The 14,327-nt window shown below is 45.6% G+C and overlaps 1 protein-coding gene across 2 annotated transcripts in view; it reads left to right on the top strand.

The window, feature by feature from the left end:
• The window catches only part of PRKCA (protein kinase C alpha), a 404,865-nt gene that overhangs the window by 65,270 nt on the left and 325,268 nt on the right, over window positions 1-14,327 (top strand). The window contains exon 1 of one of the 2 annotated variants that reach the window (XM_042917372.1): window positions 12,263-12,284. The exons of the other annotated variant lie outside the window; for it this stretch is intronic. Within the exon in view, the coding sequence (XP_042773306.1) occupies window positions 12,281-12,284 (4 nt within the window). The 5' untranslated portion in view covers window positions 12,263-12,280. Of the gene's footprint in view, window positions 1-12,262; window positions 12,285-14,327 lie in introns of those variants that run through there. 2 annotated transcript variants of the gene reach the window in all.

Here is a 14,327-nt window from a genome sequence, read left to right as displayed (position 1 = left end):
GGCTTGAACTCCGTAACCATGAGATCATGACCTAAGCCAAAGTTGGATGCTTAACCAACTGAACCACTCAGCTGCCCCAAGAAATAATTTTTCTGTGAACTTGTTCAAAAAAAAAAAAAAAAAAAAAAGGTTGATGTTTCCCATTTGTCCCCTACTCCCACAAACACATAGCCCTCTCCCACAATGAATGTCTCCCCCGCCAGGGTAGTGCATTTGTTACAACTGATGAGCCTACATGGACACATCCTAATCCCAAGGTCTATAGTTTACGTTACTGTTCACTCTTGGTGTTGGACGTTCTGTGGGTTTGGGCAAATGTGTAATGACAGGTGTCCATCGTTATGGTATCATTCAGAATATTTTCACTGCCCTAAAAATTCTTGGCCTATTCATCCCCCTACTCCCTGGAGATGACGGGCCTTTCATGGTCTCTGTAGTCCCCCCCACCCCCCCAACACCACCAAGTGTCATGGAATTGGACACCTACAGTACATAACCTCTTGAGATGAGCTTCTTAGACTTAGTCCTGTGCATTTGTTTCCTTTCATGTCTTTTTCATGGCTTGATAGTTCAGAATGGATGAAGAGATGATACAGGTGTTCGGTTATGATGTGAGCTATGGGAATAAAGGCACCACATAGGGAAATCCGGTCAGTGGTACTGTTAAGTATTGTATGGGGACAGATGGCAGCTGTCCCTGCAGTCAGCATGTGTAGAGCTGTTGAATCACTGTGCTGTATACCTGAAACTAATCGTGTCTGCTGTACTTAAAAAAAAAAAACACACAAAAAAAAAAAACAAAAAAAACCCCTAAAAACTCAACTGAAATCCCTACAAAATTATAGGTTTAGTGTTTTGAAGAAATAAATGCCCCTGTCTTACTTGCTTCTGAAATCGAGCTGACTACTAAGTCACAATCCAGTTTAGGAAGTGTTTGGACCTTGCCTCCCAGTGAGCCATTCAAGAAGCACATCGAGCAGAAACAAGAAAGTAAAGATTCATGTGGGCTGCTTCGTAGGGAATTGAGAGATTTGACATCATGGGAAAAACTTGGTTGTCTGCCCATGCTTGTATGCCTATACTTAAGTTGAGACATGTAAATAGACTCTGTACAGTTTAAATTAGGAAGTCACACACCTACTCAGGTTCCTCGTGATGGCCTTTGTAAAAATGGAATTAATAGTACAGACCTCATGGGGTGGTTGTGAGGGTTAGTTGATAGATTAAAAGCCTTACAATAGAACCTGATGCTTAATATTTCTAGTATGCCGTTAAGCCACCAGCATAATCACTACTCGAGTGTTAAACACTCTGCCATAGAAGTCTTCAAATATATAAATGTGTTAATTACTTTTGCCCACAGTAAGCAACTAATAGACGGTTACAAATAATGAGGTAAGGCTAGTAATGTTTTCATTGTTTCATAACCTATTTTTTTCCCTTAGTTGTAATACTCTAGATTCGTGAAAGGCAATTGTAGAGCCAGGTGGCAGAAGGGATTGGTGGGTCAAGTTCCTTGCCCTTAAAACATCTTAAGGGATGAGATGTTGCTAAGGCTTTCACAAACAACACCAGTGGTGGTTAAAAGCAAACCCAAACAGGCAAAAACAAACAAAACAACAAACATAAAAACCCCACCTGGGATGGCATTTGTTCCTTCTTAAGAAGCCTCGGGAAAATTTTTCTATTTCCGCCCAAACGTGGCAGAAGGTGTGAACGTGTGAGGAGCTGTATAGGGATGGCTTGAGGCCGGTTACAAGTCCATGTTCGTAACTTGGGGCTCTGTCTCTGTCCTCAGGGAGTCCCTAGTCTAGGGAAGCAGGGAGGGTGTGTTGGGGTGGGGGGGCTGCTAGAGGTAATGAACTCACCTGGTGGAAGGTTTTAGGTGATGAGCCCATGGGCATCATTCAGCCAGGCAGACCTGACTGCTGGGAACGCAGCCTGAGGAGAGGAGGGCCGGAGGGGTCCGATATTGAGGGGAGGGAAAGGTTTGGACAATAAGGTCACAGATATGAGGGGAGGGAAAGGCTTGGACAATAAGGTTTCAGAGTGGGTTCCTTGGACAAGCCCTCGAGCAGATTTACTAGGTGAGATGTAACTCCTGGGTGTGGAGAAGAAAAATGGATGTGGATTTGCCAGCACATGAAGTTACAGTGAAATGTACCCCCATCCCCACGGTCCTAGTTCAACCTCCTCCTCCTGCTGGCTGGGTTCTAAGAAACAGAGCAAGTTCTTTTGCTGTCTTCTTAAATTATGTTGTGACTTCTCTCTGACCTGTGGTCTCCAAAGCAGCAACATGCGGGCGGCCAAAATCCTCTTCTGTTCTTGTCTGTGGTACTGTGTAGTCCTCGGGAGAGGATTCGAAGCTCCTTCTGAAATGCAGGCTTATGTGATGAGGCCTGTCACGATTTCTCAGAAGGTGCTCCGAGGACCTGTGACAGCAAAGTACCAAATGGTGTGAGAGACACTGACGCTTTGGCTCTTCTGTTAATCTGCATACGGAAACTTCTAGACATGGATGTGTTTGCAGAAGGAACGTGTGCAGCAAGGAAGGGCTCGGCTGGGAGAGCTGGTTTGGTAGGGGGGAAACGTGGAGGCCAAGGCTCTCCAGAGTGGCCGGAAGGATGGGCTATGCTTGTGGGGAAGGCCATGGGCTGCGGGTTGGGAAGAGATCCACCCTGTCTTGTGTTGACGGGGGCAGCGTGCTCAAGGGATGGCTTTCGGCTTTGAATAAAGACTAAGTCATTAAATACTAGCTTCTGTTTGTACTTGAAAACAAGTACTGCAATATATGGAAAGAACAGAAAAATGAGAAAATAGAGGAGAAGAAAAGCTTAAACTTAGTGGTTCTCAACTGGGAGTGATTTTGCTTTCTCGGGGACATCTGGCAATGTCTGGAGACCGTGTTGATTGTCACAACTGAAGGTGGGGGCGTGCGGCTGGCCTCTACGGGGTAGAGGCGGGGGGCTCTGCTCAACATCTTAGATGCACAGTGCAGATCCCAGTGCCAAGCCCAGCCCCAAATGCCAGTAGTGCTGAGGGGGAACAAATCTTACAGGAATCTCTCCAACACAGTTTGCTTTATGTTGGTATATTTTTCACCTTTGAGTAAACATTATACTCTAGTGATGCTGACTACGTAGTAACCTAAGGGTTGCAAGATGGTCTTCCAGACTTAGCATCCCGTGTTTCTGTAATGCAAATATTCTAATTTACTGCTCTTGGGAATGACCTATAATGAGCAATTTTGTGCTTTTGGCTTTTTCTGAATTGGCAATTATTTCTTGAAGGTAGGATTGACAGGTGTTCACCTTAGTTTTTCTAAGGGGGGGGGTATAGATTTTTAAAAGCTTCTTGGGAAATATTTCCAATTTCATGGTGTGATTGATGAAAGGACTTCCTGTTGGCTTGTGTTCTTGCCAGTGTAGAGAGTCCATGTTTAGGGGGAAAATTGAGCTTTTCAGGGGTGCCTGGGTGGCTCGGTTGGGTGTCTGCCTCTTGGTTTCAGCTCAGGTCATGATCCAAGGATTGTGGGGTTAAGCCCTGCATCGTGTTCTACGCATGATGGAGCAGGCAGAGCCTGCTTGGGATTCTCTCTCCCTGCCCTTCCCCTGTTTGTGCATGCATGCACATTCTCTGTCTCAAAATAAATAAACCTAAAAGTGTTTTTCAAGTGAGAAGTCTTCTCTCCCAAAGCTTGTGAGAGTGTCACTATCCTTACAGCGATGAGTAGCATCAGAAGCTATTCTACAACTGTCTGTTCAACAAGGTGATTATGACATAGGTGAGTAGAATGCCTGTGCTGACAGCAGGGAAATTTATTAAGAAAATACGATAGTTTCAACTTACAGGATTTTCTGAAGAACCAGTCATTTGAGGCCTCCTGGAAAAGGTCAAATTCTAAGAAAGCAAAACAGTTTTTTCTGAAATGATTAAAGTTATAATGTTGAGGTAAAATGTGGGGTTGGTTACCCTGAACCCTGTAGTTGTACATTTTATAGGGCACTGAGCTCTCTCTAGCATTTCTTACAGTGTATTTCCTGGGTGCACAGGATGGTCAATAATCACGTACTAAAAACCAGTGAATAAATTGATAGCCACACTGTATGGTTTGGAGTATAATTTTCTACCGAAATGATGAAAGAATTATGGTTGAACATTGCCTTTTGTTGGACTTGTGGCCTTGGTTATGAGTTATTTGACGTTGAAGCATTGGTTAAAAACAAAACCCCCACCTTGTCAGTAGGAAACCTCTTTTGTGGAACTGATTTGTCCTAGGGCTGGACTTAACCCATTGTCAAAGAAGGGAGTTTCTCGTGTTTTCTGATGGAGTAAGGAATAGAGGGATAGCAATAAAAAATCAGCTGTTACTAAAAAAGATATAGGTCTTTTTGGGGAAAAAGATCTTTCATAATGTTTTGTTTCCTCTATGGGAAGGGAGAGGGGGAACCATTCCAAGTATGTTTCTTTAAATATTTGTTGGAAAAGGACTTTTTTTATTTTTTTATTTTTTTATTTTTTTAGTAAAGACATCTGCTTTTTCAGTTGTTTCAACATCTTAATTTCGTCTTGGTGCTGGGATGTGCAAGTAAATGCCTGACCTGGGATTTTGCTGACTCTGCCTTCCTCTGACTTTGTAAACCTTGTTTTGTGTATCTTTCTGAGAAACGTGGCTATTTTGATTTGTTTTAGGAGGGCACACACAGAGCCATGTGATATATAGTGCAGTTGGGACAGGGGCTGTAGACTGGGACTGTTCACAAACACAGTGTGGGTCATTCCTTAGCCTAGGTTCATGGACTCTTTTGCAACTTTCCTCTGCCCATCAACCTAGAGTTCAAAATAAGAAAGACCAGGGACACCTGGCTGGCTTGGTCAGAGGAGCGTGCAACTCTTGATCTCAGGGTTGTGAGTTCAATTGCCAAGTAGAGATTAGTCAGAGCAATTTAAGTATTTTTTTAAATAGTCTTACATTCACTACAGAAGATATTTGAAGACCGTGTTTTTGTCATTTTTATGGGAATCGGGTGTAAGCCTTAAACCTGGGATTAGCCACTTCAGAATCAGATGCCTAAGCATGTGGGATTTTGGTCACGTTGCTTTATTGGGCTCTGCCCTTTTCCTTACTGTGTGTTATCACTGGTAAGCTATACATTTTGATTTATAAAAACACATCTGGGGCACCTGGGTGGCTCAGTCAGTTAAAAGTGTCTGACTTAGTTTTGGCTCAGGTTATGATCTCACAGTTCATGAGTTTGAGTCCTGCATCGGTCTGTCTGCTGACAGTGCTGAGCCTGCTTGGGATTCTTTTTCTCTCCCTCTCTTTCTGTCCCTCCCCTGCTCACCTTCTGTCTCTTTCTCGCTAGCTCTGTCTCAAAATAAACAAACATGAAAAAATTCAAAAAATAAGAACATACTTAAAATATAAAACAAACATGTACTTCTGATGTAAAAAAAAAAAAAAAAAAATGGAAGGGTACAAAACATGAGAAAACTTTTTTCTCTTGCCACAGGCCCATTTCACAGCTGTAACCTCCATTGACTTCTCTTGTGGATTTTTTCAGAATTTTGCTTTTGACGTTTCTTTTACTGTTTTTAACTTACAGCATAGCCTGTAGTTCTGCAACTTGATTTTTTCACTAACAGTAAAGATCTTGGACCTCTTCCCACATCTGCACACAGAGATGCAGCTTTGTGATGGTCGGTAGTGTTCAATTATGTGGATGTGCTGTAATTGTTTCCTGCTGAACATTTAACTTCCATGCTGGGTTGTGACTTTTACAGCAGAGCTGTAGTGACATCCTTGGACTGCCTGGGTTTGAATTCGTGGCTTTACCTGCTTCTGACAGGTTACCTTACTGCTCTTGGCTTCTGGTTTCTACTCTGTAAATGGGGGGGGGGGGGGATGGATTTTATGTGTAGCAAGAGGTAATGGATATGCACTTCGAACAATGCCTGGGACATGGCAAGTGCTCAGTAACGGTCAGCTCTAGCCCTGGCTGTGTACGTCTTTGCACACCTAGGAATATATTCCTAAAAGCAAAATCGTTGGATTGCTAGTTGGGGAAAAAAAGTGCAACTCAAATCTTGGGTATTCCCAGTTGTCCTATGCAAATGTTGCCCTGAGTTACTCTACCAGTAAGTAAACTTCTGATCTTTGAAAGGCAGTTTCCTGTTCTTGTTTTTGTTTTAAACATAAGTCCTGAAAGCAAGTTTCTTCATTACTTCTGTCTACTTATCTCTGGTTTTGACGACTGACACCTCTTAGAAGTGCCGGTGTGGGGAATGTGCTTTACGGCTTGCCCGTGGAAGAATTAAGGAAAGGGGAAGAATCTCCATGGTCTTTGGACTTGTGGTTGAAATTTGCTCCCTCACTGTTTGAATACAAAGTGCTCGGACAAGAGTAAAGGTTATGTTCTGTGTGTTTAATGTGGCTTGACATTTGCATTTGAGCAGGTACATCCGGTCTGATGAACAATGTGGAGACCCATTTGGATGACTGACATCAGCTTGTGGTACAACAGGAAAACTGTTCTGAGAACTTTCCTTCTCGTTGGGTGGGGTCAGGGGGCAGGTGCAGCGCTTGGCCACAGTTCGATGCACAGTCTCCTGCTGAGTGGTAGAGGAACTGAGCTTCCTGCTTGCAGCCTGTGGCGAGGCCTTGGTAGCTGTCAGTCTGATCAGGTGGACTGATGCAGGGGGCGGCTAGAAAGGGAGTGGAGGGAGCGAGGCCCCTGCAGGGGATCTTGGCAGTGCTTTGGAGGCACCTGGCATCTTGGGAGTGTCCGTCTTCTGGAGTTGGTGACACCCCTTTCCTTTTTGTGGAGACTCCCGACAGTCCAGGCAAGGGCACGCTTCGCTTTGACCTTCCTGCAGTACTAAGAGGGCAGGGTCAGTGGGAAAGTGGCTTCTCCAAGGACGGTGAGGTGGTGGTAGTCCTGGCTGTTCTTGACCTCGTGGCTGCTTGACAGTTAGCCCCTTGCTGGTTTCCTCCAAGCCTGGGGGCTCCCGGTGCAGTCCTGTGTGGGAGCCCCAGGAGCAGGGCAGAGGTGGACAGGAAGTCAGAGCCAGCCTTGATAGGGCAGCGAGCGTGCAGCCGGCCTGCACTGCAGATCTTCCAGAGGGCTCCACCTGACCTCCTCCCACAGTGCTCTGTTGTGTTGCCCCTGGCTCCTTACCAGGGCTGGTTCTGTTCTAAGGTGTCTAGACCCTTGTTCCTTCATCGATCATCTCCTTCCCTGGTGTGGAGTTAGCCGCCTCTTGAAATCAGGTTATTTCAGGTCTCAAATAGTGGAGCAGAAAACCTCTGCCGGAGAATGCAAGAGGGGACCGCAGGGCAGCAGGAATGGGGGGGGGGGGCACACAGGATGCTGAAGTCCCTGGGTCTGAGTAAAGTCCCTGCCGGTAGCTTCCTTGACTGTCCACATAGTGACCTGTAGGGGGGGTGGAGAAAGAAGGAAGGAGGGGGAGGGGTGAAGTTTTAGCTCTCTGTGGAATCAGACTTTGTTTTTTGTTTTTTGGGGTTTTTTTTGTTAGTTTTTTTTTTTTTAACTGAACCTAAGAGTTTGCGAGGCAGATTAGACCTTAGAGATTCGAGTCAGTATTAACCTCTTGGTCACAGTTCTGTTGCAGAACTTGAACATTAGGACCCTCTCCCTGCAAAAATGTACACCGTGTACTCCCACAAAATTGTCCCCCCACCCGCAAAAGACCGAGGTCAAGGTAGGAACAGTGACTTGCCCAGGGTCATACAGAGGTGGTGTGTCAGAAGTCCTCAGACTTCAGAGCCTTGTCTTGCCTTTTTTTTTTTTTTTTTTAAACAATGCCATTGGCCTCTGGGGGGGAGGGTGACCTCATGTTTTAAGACCTGAGAAGAATAACCAGAGGATACTGTACTTCATATGAAATGGATGATGTTACTAAGAAGTTAACATAGATGTGAAAGGGAAAAAACAGGCATGGGCAAAAATAGTGAATTTGTGGACATTCCTAGTGATGTTCATTTAAGCCATTGATGTGACCATCCTGATTTTGGAGAAACGGCTTTGTGTATTGCAACAGTCTTAAACAGCGTGGCACCCTCCCGTTCAGCTTACAGCTGTGCGGTTAACCTGAGATCATAGCTGCTTTTCTTTTCCTCACATCCTCCCAGGGACCTCCATCAGAAGGCCTCCACATAGAAGGTGCTCAGGGAAAGGTCTGTAGAATTGAATTCCACTTGTGTAAGAAGGCTGGGCTGGGAGGGGAAGGAAGAGAGGCGTATAGCTCACCTTGGGCCTGTGCCTCCCTAGAGACCGGCCGCCTCCTGCAGCATAGCACGTGTGAGGAACATAGCTGACCTCGGCTAGACTTGGTGGGGGAGGGGAGGGGACTCTTCAGCCTTGAGACCTGCACGGTCTCTGCCTCTGTATCCCCCTCTGCAGAAGGGTACCTCCCAAGGGTTGTGAGGAACAGAAAATGTAAATGTAAAACTAGGGTAGTACTTACCGAGTCCTTGGGAAACAAGCAGGTACCACCTTCAAGGTCCTCTTCTATTGTCGTGATGACTGTCATCACCCTGAGTGAGCCATGGTGGTTGAGAGTGAGTGGCGTGCCTGACACAACTATGCTTTGCGGTGCTCTGGTCCCATTGGGAACAGGTCACTGCTGCTTTGCAGATCTCGGTCAAAGAGCGAAGGTGGTATAGGGTCACCACCTGTTGTGATCAGGCTATCAGGTTTAAAAGTGGTCATCTGTTGGACGTGCATTGACCCAAAACTTGATTTGTGTATGCAGTCTTCAGTCTTTTGCAGAAAGTCCAATACAAGTTTATTTATGTAGAGTACACATGAATAATGGCTCATCTGTTTGTAAATAATCCAAGGGAAAATCAGTTGCTTGGAACAGTATAAAATCATGAAGGACAGACTATTTTGCAAGATTTGAGCATCCCCAAATACTGGGTGTGTGTGTATGTATATATATGTGTACATATATAAATATACATATATATAAAGGTGACATAAGCATTCATGTTAATAGTTCAGTGTTCCTGGTCTCCTTGGGCTACAATATCTGAAACTGGGTTATGAGAAAGAACTTTCAAGAGCTATCCCTGAGCCAACAAAAAGCTGAATCAGTCAACTCCCACTCAGCTTTTTGTTTAAGGAACACTGCTTTTTAATCTTTAAAAAAAAAACAAAAAAAAAAAAACAAAACCAAACTGTTTCCACAGATGTTTGCGTTGTCAACAGGGCCTGCAGTGATTTTTGTGGAGGGCGGAGGGGAAAGGCCGTGAACCTTGATCTCCGAATTTCCCGGGGATGATCCTATTGACATTGCAGTGATGAAATCCCAGCGTCGTTCTCGGAAAGGTCTTCCCTGAGCTGCTGCTTATTCAGGTGACCTATTGTGGGGTCTTCGAAAGGAGTTTTACAGGAGCTCCCGTGGCCTTCTCCATCATCCGAGACTTGAAGCAAAGCTTTCGGGAGCTTAGTCTCTGGGGGGGTAAGCAGCTGTGACCTTCTGGTGGGCTCTCTTCCTGAGGTGAGAAGGGATCTCCCAGGTGAGGGATCTGTTGGACGATTCTTGAGCCAGCCTTTCGGTAGGGAATTAAAAGTACTAACAGGACTCTTCAGGCATATTCCACTCTCCACCGCGTTGGCCAAGCACTTTGGTGGTCTGTGGCTCAAGATCTGTGGCCCGAGTGCCGGGGTCTTGGAATGGAGCTTTCGGAGCAGTGAGCAGGAGAATGCCACCGATCCCCCTCTGTTTTGGCTTCTGGTCCACTGTCGGGAGCGCTCAGCCCGTGACCCCCACGGGGGCAACATCTGGATGCTTCAAGGCACCCATTCCACCTTCACACACATACTTTGTGGTTCACTCCCTTGTCGTGCTCATTCCCCAAATACTGCTTCTGATGTGTTACTCGAGTGCCCCTTTCTCCAAGAGAAGATGGGCCCTTCCCTCCTCCCTCCTCCCACCTGCCCCATCAGAGTACCTAGGGCATTCGTTACTCCCTGTGGGAGTTCGCTGCTCCCTGTGGACTGACGGTCCCTGGGCTCAGGGGCAGAGGCTGGTTGGAGGTTCCATTCCCTGCATTGCCCACGGTGCCTGGTGGTGGGTGCTTCATTGCTTCCTGGATGGAAAATGTCCAGTCTGCTGTATTCAATCACTAAATGGCTGTGTGGTCATCAAAAACTATACCAGTTCGTTATTCAACAACCAGTGACTGAGTGCCTGTTGTGTCCTTTCACGTTAGTTTTGTTCTGAAGATGTTTAAACCGACAAAATTTGAGAGAACAGTGCTGTGAACGTTTGTGTTCCTCTTAACTGGACCTACAGATGGCAGGCATGCCTACTCCATCCCCCTTCTACACACACGTAGGTACACATACACGTGTGCACACACGCATGCTCGTGCCACAGGGTCTGAAAGTTGGCTGCAGACAGGCCACTACAGTCCTGAATATTCCAGTCTTAAGGAATATGAAGCCATTCTGAAGTATCCATCCAGGGACATGGTGCTGTGGGAGTGCAGAGCAGGGAAAATTCTGTTTTAAGCTGGAACAATTAGAAATGGTTTCATTGAAAAGGTAACATCTGAGCTGAGCCACTGGGAATGCAAACAAGAGTTTATGGTATCCCTGTCGCACATCTTAATGGGGAAAAGATACCATCTTTCAAAAATGTGTTTTCTTGAAAAACTCAATTTTACCATATTTAGGTGGAGTTCTTTTACGATTCCACGGTGGTTTTATAACCACACTGATTCTTTCCTTAGCCTCTCAGGGGTTGTCATTGAAAAAGTGCCTTTAATTTTGCTTGCATTGACCAGTAGGCTTATTAATGTGCAAGCGGGGGCTGTGTAGACCAGCAGAGTGCTTCGTCAGCTGGCTTTTCCTCGCTGTGAGAAATGCCAGCGAGTGCTCAGTGACTTAGAGCAGCAAACCAGAACCAACTTTTGCACTTTTGTGGGAGCTGTGGCTTAATTTTGTTATTACCCACCGGAATTCTGTACATCCATAAATGAAATGTAGGCTGTTCCAAGTAGTTGGAACTTCACCTATCTCTACCATATAATAGATTTTTGCTAAATCAAAAAAACGTGTCCTTGAAGTCGAAAGGCCATCCCTGAAGCACTTTAGGGAGCACCGTATGCTTTATAACAATTAGAGGCAGCATTCGTGTGAGCAAACCACTCACACCCTGGACCAGTCGAGAAAGGCACTTTGAGAGCTATGAGGTATTTTGTCGGCTATGTAGAAGGGAAATTATGGATAATATTCAGTATTGGTTTGGAGTGGAAACCGTAGCAGCTTGTGTGAACTGGAAGTAATTCCAAACATAGACCCGTGGGCTTCTAGAACATGGCACTGTGAGCAGTGGTAGAGGTCATCCTTACCAAACCTGGGTCTCGATTTTCATTTTTTAAATCCAAACCCTGCTCTAATTCCCGGTTTTGTTCAGCATTCTAACAGGTGGTTTTTTCACTGGGGCGGTGGTTACATAGAAGGTCTGGGGATGGGGGAGAACGTGGGATAATGGCAGAGCGCATCTTAGTACAACCCTGGCTTCTGGTTGGTTCGCTGGCTCAGTGTGTCCAACACCCTCTGGGTTTTACGCGGGAGTATAGGGTTGCCATGTCTGTAGGCCATAGTCACTGGGGTTGTATCTTCCAACACCCACGATCTGCATGATTGCCCAAACCCAGTTGGCAGTCCTCTTAGTGTAGCAGAGGACCCAGAGAAACCAGCTCACCCTCTGTCGGTGAGTGGTGTGCTGGGTGGGAAGGCCCCGGAGCCTGAGTTTGTGCAGAGCATTTGGTGGGGACCAGCAGCTTGCTGTGCTCGAGGCCCTCGGTTTTCTTTGGCAGCTGTGTGGCTCCTATGTCAGAGCTACCAGAGGTGCCCCCTCCAGGCTGAGGTATCGAATACAGGCTTGAGTGGGGGGCCTCCCTCGAGGTGGAGGTGGACCTGACTTCTCTGTTGGCTTTTAAAACAGTCTAGGAAGGCAGATGAGTAGGGGCAAGTTTGGTGCCATGGGGGACAGAAGCCATTTTGAGTGGGGGGGGTGGGGATCTTGGCTTAACATTTCAACATGAAGAAAACTTTTCTTTCTGAAAGCAGAGGTCTGCAGAAACTGCCATGATTGAGCTCAGAATTCCTGGGTCAGGCTTGGAACTGGGCTCTCATCCAGCACCAGCCCTTCCATGGGCAGGCCTGTGTGGCGGCAGGGAGGGAGAAAGAATGAATTTGCGAGGAAAGACTGTCACACCCAAAGTCTTAGGAGCAGCCCTGCCATGGGTAAGTGATGGATGCCGTGCTTTATTCACTTTCTATTTCTCATCGTTCACGGCCAATTTAATGGTGTGAGGGCGCATACCCTGGGTTCTAGATGCTGAGAGTTTAGCTGTGGAAAAGACCACTGAGTCTTGTTCTAGTGGGGCTACTGTTCTGTGGGTGGGGGGCGGCCCATGAACAGGGGAACGAACAGGGCTGTCACATGGGTTGCACCCTTGAAGTAAGGACTTGATAGCTGACAGTGCTGAGTGGAATTTCAATGCAAGCCATATGCAAGGGTACCTTATCCAGTAGCCACATTGAAAGTACAAGAAACGGGGGCACCTGGGTGGCTCAGTCGGTTAAGCAACCTACCTAGGCTCAGGTCACAATCTCGTGGTCCGTGGGTTCGAGTCCCGCATCCGGCTCTGTGCTGACAGCTCAGAGCCTGCAGCCTGCTTCAGATTCTTTGTCACCCTCTCTTTCTGCCCCTTGCCCACTCCTGCTTTGTCTCTCTCAAAAATATTTTAAAAAACCTTTTAAAAAGTACAAGACGCAAGTACAACTCATTCTAATATTTAATCCAGTATATGTTATGTAACTGATATATAATTTGAGAATTTTGGTTTCTTGCATCAAGTCTTCTAAATCTGGTATTTTACGCTTAGAGCACATCTCCATTTGGACTTGGACACATTCCATGTACTCAGCGGGCACATCTGGCTAATGGCTTTGGGCAGTACAGGCTTAGAGCTCTAGGGACAGTGGTACAGGTCCACGTTAGATTGGGTAGTCTTCTAAGCAAGACCCATCAGCTGAGGACAAGCAGTAGCTCTTAAAAATGACCTGTGTCTGCTGCTGCTGGCCCACACATCATGCTAAAGCATTTTTATTTCAGCTGATGAAAACTGCCTTTTTTTTTTTTTTTTTTTTTTTTTTTTTTTTTTTTTTGCATTTTTGCTCTGAGCACTGTTGGATAGGATACCCTGAGGACAGGCAATAAGAGATCCCTCAATATTATAGGAGGTGACAGTGGAGAGAGTGGTTAATTCTTGCAGGCTCTGGGGCTTCTAGGGGCTGCCTTTTGTCTGAGCCTGCGTTCTGGGTGCAGCAGAAGGCAGTGTTGCAGATGCCTTATTTTCCACTGCCTTCCTTAATGATGGGATAGAATTCCACCAACGTTCGTGTTTAACCTGTAAAGTCTCCCACTGGGAAAAGTCTCTGGCTCAGGCAGCAGGACTATTTTTAGCATTATTTTAGTACAGGTTTAAACTGCTATTTTACTGAATATTGTAGCTATTAATTTTAAACTTAAGCAAGGATAGGGTTGCTAAGTATAGTTCTCCCACCTACTTAAAATAATTTTCATCAGAGTTTTTCCATTTCAGCTGCACGTCAAGGAATTGGTTCAGTCCGTTTATGAAGGTCTTGCAAAAACCTGAGGGGAGTGTTTGCAAACAGTTTTTACACCTCCCCTTCCCCTGCCTTCGTGTGCACAAGTAATGTGTTCTTTGGTGCCAGTGTGAAAAAGACAAAAACAGTCTGTTATTATCCCACATCTTGACTGCCTTGTTTGTACCTCTAGGTTTCTATTTTCCAGTGCAACTTCATGTGAAATTTTATATAGTTCTTTTTTGACACTGAAAATTGAGTATTTTCTCATGTTAAATGTTTTTCAAGAATATGCTACAGCTGCATAATCTACCTTCTGTTTTGTCCTTGATTTAACTCTTGGTTGATCCTCTATTTCCATTTTTATTCTAAGCAATGCTGGGATAGACATCCAGAATTCTACATAACTATTTGAAAGTCTAATTATTGCAGTAGGGATTGCCAGAAGTGAATTCTTGGCTTAAGGCTTTTGACACATGCTGCCAGATTACCTTTCAAAACCTAGTGCAAGCCTAGGGTGCCTGGGTGCCTCAATTGGTTAAGCAACAGACTCTTGATTTCAACTCAGGTCATGATCTGTGTTCTGTGGGATTGAGCTGCCAGTGTGGAGCCTGCTTGGGATTCTCCACTCAGACGTGTCTGTGCACACACTCTGTCTAAATAAAACTTGAATAT

This window comes from Panthera leo, chromosome E1 (assembly GCF_018350215.1).
Source record: "Panthera leo isolate Ple1 chromosome E1, P.leo_Ple1_pat1.1, whole genome shotgun sequence".
Taxonomy (NCBI): domain Eukaryota; kingdom Metazoa; phylum Chordata; class Mammalia; order Carnivora; family Felidae; genus Panthera; species Panthera leo.
The sequence above is the reverse complement of the archived record's forward strand: the minus strand, read 5'-3'. Positions and strand labels throughout refer to the sequence as shown.